Here is a 12,457-nt window from a genome sequence, read left to right as displayed (position 1 = left end):
TGCTGGTGAGAATTCAGGGCTGGGGTGGGGAGGACTCTTCTACACCAACAGTACAAATATAAATTAGTACAACCAGTATGAAAAATCAGTATGGAGATTACTTTAAAAACTGAAAATGGTTCAAGGATGGTGGCATGCACCTGTAATCCTAGCACTCTCAAAGCCAAGGTAGGAGGATCAAAAGATCAAGCCCAGTAGGTGCCTGTCTATTCACAGAGGACTGGGTAAAGAAAATATGGTATACACACAATGGAGTATTATTCAGCTGTAAAGAAGAATGAAATTATGTCACGTGCAGAAAAATGGATAGAACTGGAGATCATAATGTTAAAGGAAATAAGCCAGACTCCAAGAGCCAAGTGTTCACCTATTCTCCCTAATGCATGGAATCTAAAAAAGATGACATGAAAATAGACGGGAGACTACTATTAGACAAGAGTGTGGGAATAAAGGAGAGGAGAGAAGGAGGGGTAAGAAAGAGTAGTAATGGGATGGATATGAACAAAATATACTACACTCTGGAAAACCAGTATTTTGTAAAATGTTTTGGCATTTTCTTGGTACCAGGGATTAAACTCAGAACCTTCTGGTTGTGAGCCAGGCGTGGTGCCATTGAGCTAAATACCCTGCCCATTTTGCCACTTATTAATAAAAATATATTCTTTAGAAGTTCCTATGTTATTTTAATCATTTATGAGTACTCATTACTTCCCCTCAGCATACAAAATCTGCACCAGAGAATATAAAGAGCATTTATTTTCCTTGCCAATCAACCAAAGAAAATCCTAAAGTCAATCACTGTCCCAAACACTGGTTCACCATAAATCAAGACAGGGATCTCTTTCATGTCATACCTTATAGTTTGGGACTTGATATAACTTTACCATGCATCAAAAGCACCTGAAGGAGGGCCAGGGATTTAGCTCAGTGGTTCCACCACTTGCCTAGCAAATGAAAGGACCCGAGTTCAATCCCTGGTACCAAAAAAAAAAAAAAACACCTGAAGGACTTTTAGAAACAAACTGGTAGGTCTGACCCCCAGCTTTCTATTCAGTAGGTCTGAAGCAGGGCTGAGAATTTGTTTATAATAAGCTTCCAGAGAACCACCTGGAAGCCACTACCCTACAGTCAACTCTGCTTAGCCAGAAGTTCATTCTCCATGAATTCTTAGCCAAACATTCTGAATCAAAGATTATCTTCTCACATCCTAAGGCTGGTATTCCAGTTACAAAATTGCACCAAGACCAATTAAGCACACAGCATAAACAAAGGCTATTTAGAAATTAAAATCAAACAGAAAAGTACTGGCCTAATGTAGAGTCAAAACAAATTCATTTTATACTATGTATTATTTTAGACCCTCTGAAGCATTATAAGACAAGTTCAGAAGATAAAAGTTGGCTGACAACAAAAATATTAGGAGAATTAATTTGAAATCAGGAAAAAAGCACAGAATAAGTAGGAAAGAGTTGCATGCCCATAATCCCAAGCATTCAGGAAGCTAAGGCAGGAGGATTGCGGTGAGTGTGAGGCCAGTAGGCTCTAAGACTCTGTCGAAGAAGAAAAAAGAAAGAACCACCACCACTACCCTGGAAATTTCAACAACAGTGTGGTAAAAGTCATTTTTCCTCCATTTGGTCACCAGATTATCCACTAATTTAAATACATACCCTTTTTAATTTTTATTAATTCCAAAGAGTTAATCCATTTCAGTAAGAATATAACCACTTTACCAGTAAAAAAATGCTCAGTGATTTAGCTCTGTGGCACCACACCTGCCCAGCAAGCACAAGGTCCTGAGTTCAATCCTTGGTACGGGGAGAGGGGATTAACAGAGCAAAGCCAGGAGTGATAGTGCACCCCTATAATCCCTGGCTGAGGCAAGAAGATCACTGCAAGTTTGAGGATAGCCTAACTACATAGTGACTTCAAGGCCAGCAGATAGACAGACAATTGAAGATACAGTCTACAGCTGTGATGGCAAACCATTTGATAACAAACAGCCTGCTGAGAAAAACTAAAACTAGAGGTTCCATTTGACCCAGCTATTCCTCTTCTTGGTATCTTCCCGAAAGAATTAAAAGCATCATACCACAGCGATATAAGCACACCCATGTTAATAGCGGCACAGTTTGTAATAGCTAAATCTGGGAAACAGTCCAAATGCCCATCAACCGATGAATGGATAAAAAAGATGTGGTTTGGGTTTTTTTGTTTTTTTGGTACCAGGGATTGAACTCAGGACCTTGCACTTGTGAGGCTGGTGCAGTGTCACTGAGCTAAATCCCAGCCTAAGAAGTGTTTTTATAGAATGGAGTACTTTTCTGCCATAAAGAAGAGCTTCAGACATTTATAGCTAAATGGATGGACCTTGAGACCACACTCTTAAGTGAAATAAATCAGACACACATGTTTAAATATCGCATTGTTTCTCTGATATGAGAAACCGAAAGTGGAAATAAGGATTAAAATGTATAATAGATGGGAAATGGGAAGAAAATGTTCAAATGGGAAGGGAAACAGGAAGAGGGAGAAAGGGAGAAGAAAAAAGTGCAAATAGAAGGAAAAAATGGAAACAAAGCTTTTGTACATGGGGGGAGGGGAGGGGCCTTGAGGGGAGGCTGGGCATGGGAAAAAAGGGGCGGGATGTACCATGTACAGGTTCAAATTCCCTACGAGTGTTATGTATGCCCAAAATGTACCAACAAATATTGTGCTATTAAAAAAAAGCCTGCTGAAGCACACATGCCATAGGTTCACCACCATTGGTCTAGAGTCTAAGGAAATGCTTAGATAACAAAATTGACTTCATTAGTATGAACTCTTGCCGGGCCGGGGATTTAGCTCAGTGGTTCCAGCACCTGCCTCGAAAGCGCAAGGTCCCAAATTCGATCCCCAGTTCCAAAAAAAAAAAAAGAAATATCCTAAGTATGAACTCTTGCCTTTTTAAAAGGCAGAGTCACCCTTTGTAGTTCAGGCTGTCCCTGAACTCACTAGGTAGCCCAGGCTGTCCTTGAACTGGAGGCAATCCTTCTGCCTCAGCCTCCCAAAGTGCTGGGATTACAGGCATGTGCCACACATCCGGCAACTCTTGCCTGTTTTTCATTCTGCAGTGCTTTCAACATCTGCTGACTACTGAACATTATGGCAGCAGGCAAAATTAACCTTCTCAAATAGTCTCGCCACATTTCTATAAATTTTATTCATAATTAACAATTGCTTCTCCCTTCAAGTAGCTATAGAGAGCAAAGATAGCTTATTCCCTTCAGTGAAGGGCAGTAAGAAGTAACCTAGCCCCATGTTCTCTTTAACTGAAAGGAGGGGTGCTAAGAAGAGGGATGTTAAAGTTAACACAAAGCAGGACCGGCCCCTTCCCTAGCAGCAACACATCAGCACACCAGTGCTTTCGTTCCAGTGTTTCTCAGACTAGCTATACAGGCTGCACAGAAGAAAAGGAACTCTTCCCCTCCTCAGATCCATCATTCACAGTGCTTCAGAACTCTCTTCCCAAAGCAGTTTCCCTGATCCCACAACTAAGATCAAAATCATAAAGAGCTTCTAAAAGTTTAAAACCAAATTGCACAGGATTGCATTTAGTAATTCTATCACCATGCTCAATTCTCATTTTTCGCACTACTCACTTTACAAACACAAGAATTCTATTAAATTGGACTATCTGCTATTCTATTAAAGTGAAATATTTGCTATTCCCTGAATATGTCCACTTTCACCCCTTTATGGCCCATCTCCTTTTCCTGGAATGAATACATACATACATGTACATACTTATATACACATATATTTATATATATTCTCCATCCTCTCTCAGGCTCTCTCCTTAAATTATCCCAAGGATCACACTCCGCACATCAAAGTCCAGTATCCTAAATGCTCTTCCAGGAACCATAGCAATCCCCAACTGTTATCCTCCATTAATGTTTCTATTTATAATTTACTGTATTCATACATTTTATGGCATTCATTTTCCTTTTTTTTTTTTCAGTACCAGGGATCAAACTCAGGACCTTGCTCTTGTGAGGCAGGTGTGGCATCACTGAGCTAAATCCCCAGCGGCATTTATTCTTAATTTAAACCACACCCTGCCAACCTGACTTCTCCAGTTGTGGCTCTCAAACTTTCTTCCTAACTCAACTTCTTACAAGAGGGCTCAGCATCTCCTTCCCCCACTTTTACTGCAACTCACTGTCATCTCATTTATGCCTCACCACTCCATACCAGCTAGATCCTTACTGCTGAAGCCATGGGACACTTGCAGATCTCATCTTTAACTATAAAAACCAGAAATCTCTGAATTGCTGGTTCTCTATTCTCTGCTGTTTTCTCTGACTCCATGGGTGACCCGAGACTTGAACTCTCTCAAATACCACTGACTCAGGCCCGGGGATTTAGCTCAGTGGTTCCGCCGCCTGCCTCAAAAGCACAAGGTTCATAACCGGTACCAAAAAAAAAGAAAGTATCTATCAAATACCACTGACTCACAATCATTCCCTTCAACCTGACAACTTGACTGAGTTCTACACTCAATTATCCAAGTCCCTGAATATCTCTATTTGGATATCTGAGTACTTCAAGGTGAAAGCGTCCAAAACAACGTATTATCTCAAACTCCTGTTAGCTTTAACTCCTCTGCTTGAAAACCAAACTCAAAACAAACTACAGGGCTGGCTCAGTGGTGGAATACATGCTTATCAGCATATGCCAAGGCCCTGGTTTCAATTTCCAGCACTAAAAAAACAAAAACAAAAAACTACAACTCCTCTTGGATTCCCAATTACAATAAATACTATACACTCAGCTGTCCACAACAGAAACTTAAGAGTCATCTTTGGCTTTTTTTCCTCTCTCAAATTTCATACTTCAATATCCATCATTCTGGTTGTTGTTGTTTTTTGTATTTTGGAGACAGAGTTTCACTGTTTCACTAGGCAGTTTGGACTGGCCTTGAACTCAAGGTGATCCTCCTGCCTCAACCTCCCAAGTGCTGAGATTACAGGTACATACAACCAAGCCCAGCTTCTGATAATTTTTAATGGCCAATCCCATTCTGTCCGTTCCACTGTTTTAGTTCAGGCCCTTAGTGATCATTAACATTATAGGGTAATTCTCAAATGCCATCAGAGCTATCTTCCCAAAATTAATCTGGTCTGATCAAAATCTTCAGGGAATCCAAGCTTCTTCACTGACATACACACATTGGTCCTTCATGTTCTGGTCCTTCCTCATGATCAAACTTTCTCCTCTTAGTTCTCTTCCCAAGTATGCTATCCTCCAGTCATAATGAACTACCTACAGTTCCCTGAACATGGGACCCTCTGCCTAATCTCAACTATCTCTGCACATGATCTCCTCTACTTGCAATGCACCTTTTCCATCTCACTCCCCTTTCGAGACCACTCAGACATTTTCAAAAAAAAGATTCCCCAGATAACCCTCTTAAATGTTCACATACTGCTGACTTTTGTCTATTACAACCTATTAGCATACAACATCTATTAGCATAGCTGTCTCTCCTACCAGACTTGAGGACCTTATTGGCATATCTTATTTGCCTTTGTGTTTTTGGTCAAATACAGAAGCTGTTACTTTGAAGATATTCAATACCTACATGTTAAATAAATTCATGTTTTTTGTGACAAGTTAATATGCTCTGTTTTCTCTACAAGTTTACAATGAGACCTAGCTTTTTCACCTCCATAGTCCATAGTACCAAGCAAATACTAAGCAATTATTAAATGTTCACGAATTACTAAGCTGACAGTATTATTTTCTACCATAAAATCTTACTCCTATTTCATACTTCTGTACACAATAGTCAGTTTAAGTGACAGTTTTTGGGTTCATTTTTGGGAATAAGAAATAATTCACTTAAAGAAAAAATGGAAACAAAGCTTTTGCACATGGGAAGGGGAGGTGGCTTGAAGGGGAAGGGGATAAAAATGTTTTTAAAAAAGAAATAATTCACTTCAATGTCATAAGAACATATGAATATATGCATTTGAAATTTCCAAATATCAGCTGCCCCCTTCCCTAGGACTCCATTTGAACCTCTTCCATCTCTGAACCACTACAGAAACAAACATTTGCACCACTGTACTTGTTTAACAGCCTCATGCCTACTTAATGCAGTCATCCAGCTTTTCAGTGCAATCTTTTCTTTTTTGACAAACTAGCCTGGAAAATGAGAAGACCTTGGACAAAAAAGTCAGAGTTTGTCTCCAGTGATCTCCTCTTTCGTAGGCCTTTCCTTCTCTCCTTGTAAAAAAAAAAAACAGCGGTCAACACAAAATGGTATGGCACAGTGGTCACCAAACAGTGTAAGTATTCAGCTCTCACTCTGGGACAGTAACTCATCAAAGAAGAGAATTCCAGAGGTTGCTAGAAAGGGTACACAGCTCCAGAGCAGAAAAAACTGGTGTTGGAAAGAAAAGTAAGGGCCAGGGATATAGTTCAGTGGCACCGAAACTGCCTGGCAAGCTCAAGGTCCTGAGTTCAATCGCTAGTACGGGGGCGGCGGGGCGGGGGATAGATATCTGGGTAATCCAGAGACTGAACCTTCTACCATGGTGGTAAAAGAATTTAGTAGGTGCACTAGCAACCCAACTTTCTAAGACAGAACATGTTGGAAATAGATGGCTGGGTCTGGAAAGAGAACTAGAAAAGAATGTCTCAAAAAACCAAAACTAATAATAATAATAAATTTCCCATTTAAAAAAATCATTAGCCAGGCACAGTGGTGCACATTTGTTTGTTTTTTGTTTTTTGGGTTTTTTTGGTAGCGGGGATTGAACTCAGGTCCTTGCACTTGCAGGGCAGGCAGCAAACCAATGAGCTAAATCCCCAGCCCGAGTGGTGCACACCTGTAATCTCAGCACTTGGGAGGCTAAGATAGTATAATGGCAAGTTCAAGTCCCAAGAGGGCAACTTGAAAAAATGAAAAATAAAAAGGGCTGGGGATGTAGCTCAATGGTAGAGCACCCAACACCACACAAATAAATAAATAAATCACAATTTCAGGAAATTCCAAAACAGATATGAGAAAGATGTAAAGAAAAATTATCCACAACCACCTCAATGTCCTAGAAGAAGTAATAATTCAATCTTGGATATAAAGTTACCAGGTCTATTATTAAGAGAAGAGCTAGAAAGTATGCAAAAATACCATGAAAGAAAAAACTTCCATGACAACCAAGCTTTCCTCAATAACGAAACATCACTAAGGGGTCAGAATGAGGAGAAAGATACTTGCCAGTTCATGTTTTTGAGGCAACTTTCCAATTCTAGGCTCTAAAATGGTGCTGAGAGCACAGCAACACTTAATTAATATTAGTTGAATGAATGTATCTGATTAATCATTCCTTTGAAAACATTTTTAAATAGCTATCCTGTCAACTGCCTGGGCATTATAAGGAAAAGGAAAAAACAAAACAAAACAAAAAAAACAGATGAATACAACCTAACTCCTGCCTCTCAAAATCCAACAGTCCAGGTCTGGGGATTTAACACAGTGGCACTGCTCCTGCCTAGCAAGCACAGGGTCCTGAGTGTGATCCCCAGTAGCAGGGAAAAAAAAAAAATCTGGGCCAGGGATTTAGCTCAGTGGTTCCAGCGTCTGCCTCACAAGCACAAGGTCCTGAGTTTGATTCCCTGTACCAAAAAAAAAAAAAAAATCCAACAGTCCAATGGAAAAAGATATTTATAATGTAAACAATTATAATACTATATATTATTTATAATAGTGACATCCTAATTGCTATGGGGAAGGGCCAAAAGGTGTCACAATATATTTGAAAAATGTTCTATAGTTCTGAAATGTGAACTACTCAACTAACCTTAATGAGTATTCTAACCACAACAATGAGTCATATTGCTTTCAAAGTAGTCCTCGCCCCACCCCCAACCCCATCCCACACACAGGGGATTGAATCCAAGGTCTTCTCACCTAGCTACATCCCCAGCACTTATTTTTTCAAGACCAAGGGTCTTACTTTTTTTAAGCAACACTTTCTTTGAAGTGTTTTGTTATAATCTGCTTGTAAAAATACACTAGCAGCACCTCATGTCTACACATCATTGTTCCCCTAGGGCATGGAATGCCTAAGATATACATCACTATGTCCTCAAGTAATAGCTAGTTTAACACGCTTGTTCTATCATATAAATAGGATACATAACTATGAATTTTAATACACTCATCATCCTCTCTTGCTAAGATGAGCTCTCTTACTAAGGTCAGTAAACACCAACCATAGGGAGCTATAAAGAACAATGCAGAAGCTAGGGATTTAGCTCAGTGGCACTACGCCTGCCTCACAAGCAAAAGGTCCTGAGTTCAATGGGTAGAGAGTGCCAGGGCAATGGTGACAGAAGAAACAATTTATATAGCAGATTAAAGAAAATTGCAAATTCTAATACTACTCCCATTGAAAAATGGAGTCTCAAATGTTTTCTGCTTGAATCTGGGCTGGCCTTAGGGATCTGACTGACCGACCAACAGAACACAGAGATGTTCAAGGCTGGATCCTAACAGCCTCATTAAATCCAGGACCCAGGTCCACTTGGAACACTTTGTAAACCCTAAACTGCCATAAATCTGAATCTCTTGGGGTCTCCAGACAGAGGCACTCAGACTGAGACTTTATGCAGAGCCCAGTTCTGCCTCCCTTCTCCCCCTCACCCCACCCTGGTGCTCAAGATCCAGTCATCTGAGTAAACCCAGCTGAGGCCCCTCACAGCAAGGGGCAGAAATGAATCCAGCCCAGAGAGCCCTGCCCAAACTGCAGATTTATGAGCAAAAGATGGTTAGTTTAAACCATTAAATTTTGACGTAATTTGTTAGGCTGCAACAGATATCTAGAATTATATAATGCTTCCAAATCCCTGACAAAAAGAAATCATTCATCATTCAGTCTTTCTGAAGTGGGGGTGGGTCAAGTGAACCTAGAGATGCAGTTAAGAGTGAAGCAAATCAGTTATTCAATTCCTTACAATTAACAGACCTGAATCCAAGAGCTGAGGTCCAAACAGACTTTGATGATTTGGTATTTAAAAGAAACACTATAGTCCAGGGATTTAGCTCAGTGGTTTTGCCACTGGACCCGAGTTCAATCCCCAGTACCAAAAAAATAAAAGAAACACTATAAACTCCAAAGTACAGGAAGTAAAACATTTGTACAGATTACCCTTACCTTTTTGATATGAAGCTTCGGGTTCTATAGAAGTGCTTTGTTTTGCTAGAAGGTGAAATTAGGCTAAAGGAGAACACCCAATCAGATTTCTGTATCTGGCTAAAGGATGATCCTTAACTTTTCTGGGGGATCATGTACCCCACTGATATGCCTCCCCCAACCCACAAATTCTCAGAAAACACTCCATACAAGTTCAGTAGATTCTCAACCCTCAGACTCTACAGGCTTTAGGGTTAGAACCTGTTTTAGACAATGGTCCACAAACCCATTAGATAATGCTGAGACTGTTAGAATTGTAAAGTGTTTCAAACTCCAAATACAAGTCAATGGTGAACACAGCAATTTAAAACCTATGTGAATCTAAGATCTATCTATTTTAATGTGAAATTACTCAATCTCCTTATCTTAGCAATAGACTATATACTTCTGAGAGTAGCCTCAGAGAATATATCACAGAAGTTTATCTTCTGGGGACAATGATTCAGCCTCATGCTGCTGATATTCCACAGTAATTTGGGATTCTTGCTCTCACTTGTAAGCCTCCTAAAAGTAAAGATTCAGCTTATGATATCTTTAAATCTTTAGCACCCAACACCAAACTTGTTCTGGGCCCTAATAATTAATAATGGTGCTACTCAATTAGCCTAGCAACAGTTCTCAAACGTTCTCTTTAATGGACTGTAACACTCTTAAAAATCACTTAGGTCTCAGTACAAAAAAACAAAAAAATCACTTAGAACCTGACAAAGCTTTTGTAAGGGTGACTATACCTATTGATACTGTATTTACAGTATTAAACACTGAAACTGATAAATGTTTTAAATATTTATTCATTTTTAAAATGACAATAAACTCAGTAATGTTAACAATAACATTTTATTAAAAATCTTTTTCAAAACAAAATTAGTGAAAAGAGTGGCACCATTTCACATTTTTTCAAATTCCTTTCATGTCTGGCTCAATAGAAAGCAGCTGGATTTTCACATCTGCTTCCACATTTCAATCTGTTGTGATATCACAGGTCAGGTTAGTTTCTAGAAAACTTCACTGAACACTCTTGAAAGAATGAGAGAGAAAAAATGAAATGACGTCCTAGTATTAAGATGCAACAGTTCTGGCCTCACAGACTCCCTGAAAAGAATGTTTGTCTAGGTCCTTTATTTCTCTCTTCACATACTTCCTAAATGACCTGCCTTCAAATTGAAGCAAAAAGAATCCTACATCTTATTTCCTAATTCTTTCTGGATACTGCTCTTTCACCAAGCTTTCATAAATAAATGTCAACATGTTTTCCTGTAGCTACTTTTTGGCATGAAAATAAAAAGCTGATGAAACTAAGCATTTACTGCTGTTCTTTCCTATTAAAAAAGTAAATAACTGTCCTGAGAGACACTTATAATGCCATCCCCATAACAATCTGGGACTTAATCTAGATTATTAGTAAGTAAATCCATCCAAAACTAATTTAGATTATGATAAATTTTTTAAATGAGTATACATTTTGTACAATAACGGCAATCCACAAAAAAAAAGTTACTTGCTCTCACCAAATGGTACAAAACTGGGTTAAGGCCCAAGGGAGGGCCAGGGATTTAGCTCAGTGGTTCCAGCGCCGGCCTTGCAAGCGCGAGGTCCTGAGTTCAACCCCCAGTACCCCCCCCAAAACAAACCCCCAAGAGAGTAAATGTGTTAAATTTAAAAGTTCAGGGACATCCCAGAGTTGAATGAAAAACAGTTTTCTGAGTAACTATCACTAAACAAGTAAAAGGTCCAGAACTACTTTAAAAACTCAAAGTCGTATGAGCAAACAAAAACCTTATGAATTAAAAATTAACCATATACGTAACTAGAACAGGATGAGGAAAACGTCAAGAAAAATGTCAGTCCTGACCAGTACAAATCCCAAGCAAATTCCTAACACTGACACTGAGATGAAGAACATTGCCATTAACAGGAAATATCTGCAAATGCTCTGCAAATTTTCTATACACACATAGTTTTCCTATCCTTTTCCTGAAAAATACAGTCCCAGTCATCTATTGGCTTAATGTTCAGATGAAATTTATTTTTGTTGCGCTAACAGTTTTGTTCTACTTTGTTTCTCGGTTATTCTGGGTGTTCTTTTACAACTGGAGAGTTGATGAACTAATCCTGAGTAACAAACAGCTAAGCAGAGAAAGGAGGCTGCGGCCCCGCGCTCCTCCACGGTCCGGGCTCCGGGGACACGGCTGGCGTCGCCCTCCCGCCCTCCCTCCCGAAGAACCACAAAGCGGAGTCCAGGCGCGTTTGAGGGCCCCGAGGCCTCCCGGCCGGGGTTCTCTCCCGTTACATAACCGGGGCCTAAGGCTGCTTCTGCGCTCAGTCCTCTGCAGGGAGGCGGATGGGGTCCCCGGGGTCCGAGAAGGCGGAAGCGGGGCTCGGCACCTGGTCGACCCGGGAGAAAGAAGGGGATGGCGTGAGGGCTGCTGCCGCGACCAGCCGCCTGGGCCGAGATGATGGCGAGCCCGGCGGGGGGGCGGGGCGGCTCGGAGACGCGGCGGCTTGGGGTTCCACAGAGTTGCCCCTGCCGCGCCGCCTGGCCTGGCCTGGCCCAGCCCGCCGCCCGCCGCCGCCCCCTCCCCAGGCTGTGCGCCCCTCCCCCGGCCTCCATCCCGGCCCGGCGGAGGGCAAGCGGGCTTGCGGATCGCGATCCCAGCCACCTCGCCGAAGGCTGCCAGCCAGTACCTGATCAGACATGGTGACTGCGGCTTCCCCCAGGTCTCCGCACGGCAGCGGCCTCGGGGCAGCAGAACCTCGCTTGCTCCGGCGTTTACAATCCCGTCTCAGTGTCCCACAGCACAACACCGCGGCGGCAGCGACTTCCGCTACGCCTCGTGTCACTTCCGCCGCGCGCATGGAGGGGGGAGAGCAATGCGCGGAGAAGGAAGGGTGAGGAGGTGGGGAGGGGCGAAGGAGGAGGGGGGAGGGGAGGGGAGGCGGGAGGCGGGAGGCGGGAGGCGGGGCGGCAGGTAGGAGAACGACGAGACTGCGCGGCCTGGGGGCGCTAGGGCGCTCCGAGTGCCCTAAATTATCCACCAGAGGCACCCGCAAGCCAGTTGCTCTAGACCAGGCCAGGGCCTAGACCCAGCCCGCCGGGGCAGTCTGGCCCCATCGTGTTCGGATCCGTGCTGGCCGCCTAGCCTCCTCTCTCCAACACCTTGGGGCTTTCTGAAAGTCAGCCAGGGTACTTCTTTGTTTCTTCCCCGCCTAGA

The 12,457-nt window shown here is 41.9% G+C and overlaps 1 protein-coding gene across 2 annotated transcripts in view; it reads right to left on the bottom strand.

The window, feature by feature from the left end:
• Window positions 1–12,457, bottom strand: part of Sumo1 (small ubiquitin like modifier 1) — a 25,131-nt gene extending 12,674 nt beyond the window's left edge. Inside the window, exon 1 of one of the 2 annotated variants that reach the window (XM_004851205.4) lies at window positions 11,931–12,457. In XM_004851205.4, coding sequence (XP_004851262.1) covers window positions 11,931–12,101 — 171 coding nt within the window. In that variant the 5' untranslated portion in view covers window positions 12,102–12,457. The remainder of the gene's footprint in view (window positions 1–11,930) is intronic. The other variant, XM_087206270.1, reaches the window with a different exon arrangement.

This window comes from Heterocephalus glaber, unplaced genomic scaffold (assembly GCF_053883595.1).
Source record: "Heterocephalus glaber isolate CG9 unplaced genomic scaffold, H.glaber_assembly_v1.0 deba00000621, whole genome shotgun sequence".
NCBI lineage: Eukaryota > Metazoa > Chordata > Mammalia > Rodentia > Bathyergidae > Heterocephalus > Heterocephalus glaber.
This window is presented reverse-complemented; position numbering and strand designations above follow the sequence as displayed.